This window comes from Solanum tuberosum, unplaced genomic scaffold, assembly GCF_000226075.1.
Source record: "Solanum tuberosum cultivar DM 1-3 516 R44 unplaced genomic scaffold, SolTub_3.0 scf00349, whole genome shotgun sequence".
Classification (NCBI taxonomy): Eukaryota; Viridiplantae; Streptophyta; class Magnoliopsida; order Solanales; family Solanaceae; genus Solanum; species Solanum tuberosum.
This window is the reverse complement of record NW_006239271.1, coordinates 36,687-39,996: the sequence shown is the minus strand read 5'-3', so window position 1 is coordinate 39,996 and position 3,310 is coordinate 36,687. Positions and strand designations below refer to the sequence as shown.

At 36.6% G+C, this 3,310-nt stretch overlaps 1 protein-coding gene across 1 annotated transcript; it reads right to left on the bottom strand.

Moving 5' to 3' along the window:
• Positions 1-208: 208 nt before the first annotated feature.
• Positions 209-1,003, bottom strand: LOC107063383 (uncharacterized). Its single transcript, XM_015315212.1, has one exon. It carries the CDS (start codon positions 1,001-1,003, stop codon positions 209-211), a length of 795 nt encoding a protein of 264 aa, XP_015170698.1.
• Positions 1,004-3,310: the final 2,307 nt, after the last annotated feature.

Below are 3,310 nucleotides of genomic sequence, written 5' to 3'. Positions count from 1 at the left end.
TAAATTCAATCAAGCTTGTTTAAGATTTGTTGTTGTTTACACATGTAGTTCTCTTGTGTCTGGTTCTTTTACAAATTGAACATTTGTTCCTTCTCTTGTTCTTGAAATTCACACCAACGCCTTTGACACGTTTTCTTCTTTTTCTTCCAAGCTTGGTATGAACAAGAAGTAAAAGAATCTTCACATTAAGCAATTCTTCTGGCACACATCATTTCGACTCAGGAGGGACAACATTAATAGAATCCATGTATTCAAGAAGGTACGCTTCAACTTTATACAAAAGCGAATAGTACTCATAGATGCTCATACCATACTCATTGTCATGCTTCAATCGCAAAGCGGCCATCGCGTGAGCACAAGGTATCTTGATAAAGTAATATTCCCTACAAGAACATGACTTTTCCAGTAGGTCCACATAGTCAGTAGCACCTGCACCGAACACGGTGAATTGATTGTCGTCCCCTATTACGTTCTCCACATATAAGGAGTCGCCCTCGATCATTTTCTTTCTTGTGATTTTTTCGGCAGAAGGCACTGTTTGAATACCCATTGATTTAAGGATATATGCATGCCTCTCCCTGAATAATTCTCCAAACCTCTTAGCAATCGAATTAAATATTGATGTCATGAGATACTCCCTTTCATTTATCAACATAGCATTGATTGACTCGGTGATATTTGTGGTCATCACATCATATCTATTGCCAGGAAAATGTGCCCTGCTCCACTTCTCAAAACCAATATCATACTCAAGGACGATGGCTGTCGCGGGACATTTGTTCTTGAATTTTACAAAATGATTGTCAAACTCCTCCAAATAATAAGCCTTTACCGCATTATAGTAAAGACAAAGGTAATCTCCACAATGATGATTTACATGGAGATTTTTATTGAGGTGCCTCATACAATATTCGTGGTGAGCATGATTGTAAACGTTCACAATGCCATTGGCGATGCTCTTGTGTCTATCGGAGATAAAGCACAAATTTGGTTCATCGACCATAATCTCGTTCAATTTCTCAAAGAATAATGTCCAAGATGCATCATTCTCTTTTTTCCACGACACAAAAAACAAATGGATAAACATGATTTTCTGTATCTTGTGCAACAACACTCAATAACACGCTATCGTATTTACCATGTAAATGAGTGCCATCAACCGCAATTACCTTTCTCATGTGGACAAATCCCTTAATGCAAGCACCGAAGGCCAAGAAATAATACATGAACCTATGACTATCCTTGTTTACCATGATACAATAGCTAGAACTAACATTAAATGTCTCGAACATGTAAGAAAAAGTCGGTAAGCATGAATATCCGTTCTTTGTTGTCCCTCGGACCTTTTTCTTGGCAACCACACTTCCCTTCCAACATTTTCAATAGCTTGGACTACAACGAAAAGAATTAAACATAGCCTTTTGAATCTCTCTAACATTTGGACCCTTGCCATCACGGTACATATTTACACAAAGTGAAGCAATGACTTTGATTGAAATTTTTCTATGACTACTATTGGCATGTTCAATGCCATAACTATGCTCACCAATGTACTTGTAGATATGAAATCTATCCGAACACTCATATTTCCTCGCCCGCAACATCCATGCACAATTGCGAGATACACATTTCACCTTTAAGTATTTAGTACAACTCTTCATAGTAGCAAAATCAAAAGACTTCTTTGTTGCTGCTTCGGCTAATAACAATTGCAAACTCATTCTTGTTACTGAAAGTTTGGTTTATGCATAAATTAGTTCCATCGGAGAAGGAATGGTTGGATTGTGATCCCAATTCCTGTTCTCCCTACATTTCTTCACAATATTCGGGTTCGGTATCTTCCGCGTCTACTGGCTGATATTCCACGTTAGTTGGATCATCATGTATATTCATTGAATGATCACCCAAACTCTCATTTGAATTATCACCCAAGCTCTCCTTTGAATGATCACCCAATCTTTCATTTCCAATCGAATCATTGTTGCTGTTAAATGAATTCGTTGGTTCAATTGGAGGCCTTGCATTGACGTTTATCCTCAATGTAGGCCTAGAGCCATCAATACCAATATCTAACATGTACAAGCTTACGTGCCTATCATTTTTTTTTATGAATGTGGGATGTATTTTCCCCTCCAATTCATTTGATAGCTAATCACCAAGTCATTTGGTTCGTAAGTTAATTCACTGGCCTCAATTACGCTTGCAATCATATCGTCATATGAACCATTGTGATGCAACACAATGGGCACTATCGTCTTACTAAATGATTTCCAATTCCAGCTTTTGGGAGTCTCCTCCCATACTCCCATATAATCACCACCAACAACAACAAATTCAGTTATTGCCATTATAGACTACAAATATCGATACTAGATTACAATATCACTCATTAACGATCGATGAAGTACGACATCCGTACAAAAACACGACTAGATGAGATCGTGGTTCAAAGTTCAGCTCCTGCAATGGCAAAACAGATTTTTAAAGCTTTTAAACTAAACAAATGTATCTACTAATAAGTTATCAAGTGATTATGGAAGATTTCTCAAATTTCTTAAATGGCGGGAAACTCATTTTGAAGCTTGGTTTTTGAAAGAAAATGGAGTAGGATATGATCATGATTTTAACTTGAAAATGGATATTTTGGCTGGAAAACTCGCTAGAATTGACAGTTTTGACAGCAGCAAAAACGAGCTGCTATTCTTTCCCATTTGGCTTTTTTCTTTTTTCTAATATAATTTTTAACAAATGCTAATAGATATATAATATTCCAAATTAGTTGGAAAAAAGGGGGGGGGGGGACCAACGTGGAGATATGGAAACTTAGGGAGGTCTTTTGTATGTGTCAATTAGGGCACATGGATGATGTCATTAATAGTGGGTATACCACAAATTATTCAAGACTTGTGACTTAATGTCTTTAGAGTGACTATTTTGCCAACTCTCCCTAGTTAGAATATATAAACTAGACCTAACCATTAAAATACTCATATGAACAACTACTGTAGTCGAAACACTATTAAAATAACGAAAAAGGGTCAAAATTACCTTTTAACTATTCAAAATAGATCAAATATAACCTTTAACTATTTTTGGGCTCAAAACTATCCCTGTCTTCTAACTATTGGATCACTTCTACCATTTCTTTTAACGGACTAATATGTGGCATCCAACATGTAATGGACGTCCACCTAATCACACCAAAGTGACTAATCCACCCACCCATTAAAAGTAGGTCCTGCAAATGTTAAGGCAGATAGGAAAATTAGGTATTGTTTAACTCGTTTTAGAGGGATCCAGAGATCAATAT

Bases quoted from the DNA above. Each gene is read 5' to 3' on its own strand.
- LOC107063383 (XM_015315212.1), bottom strand. From the start codon at position 1,003: ATGGTCGATGAACCAAATTTGTGCTTTATCTCCGATAGACACAAGAGC.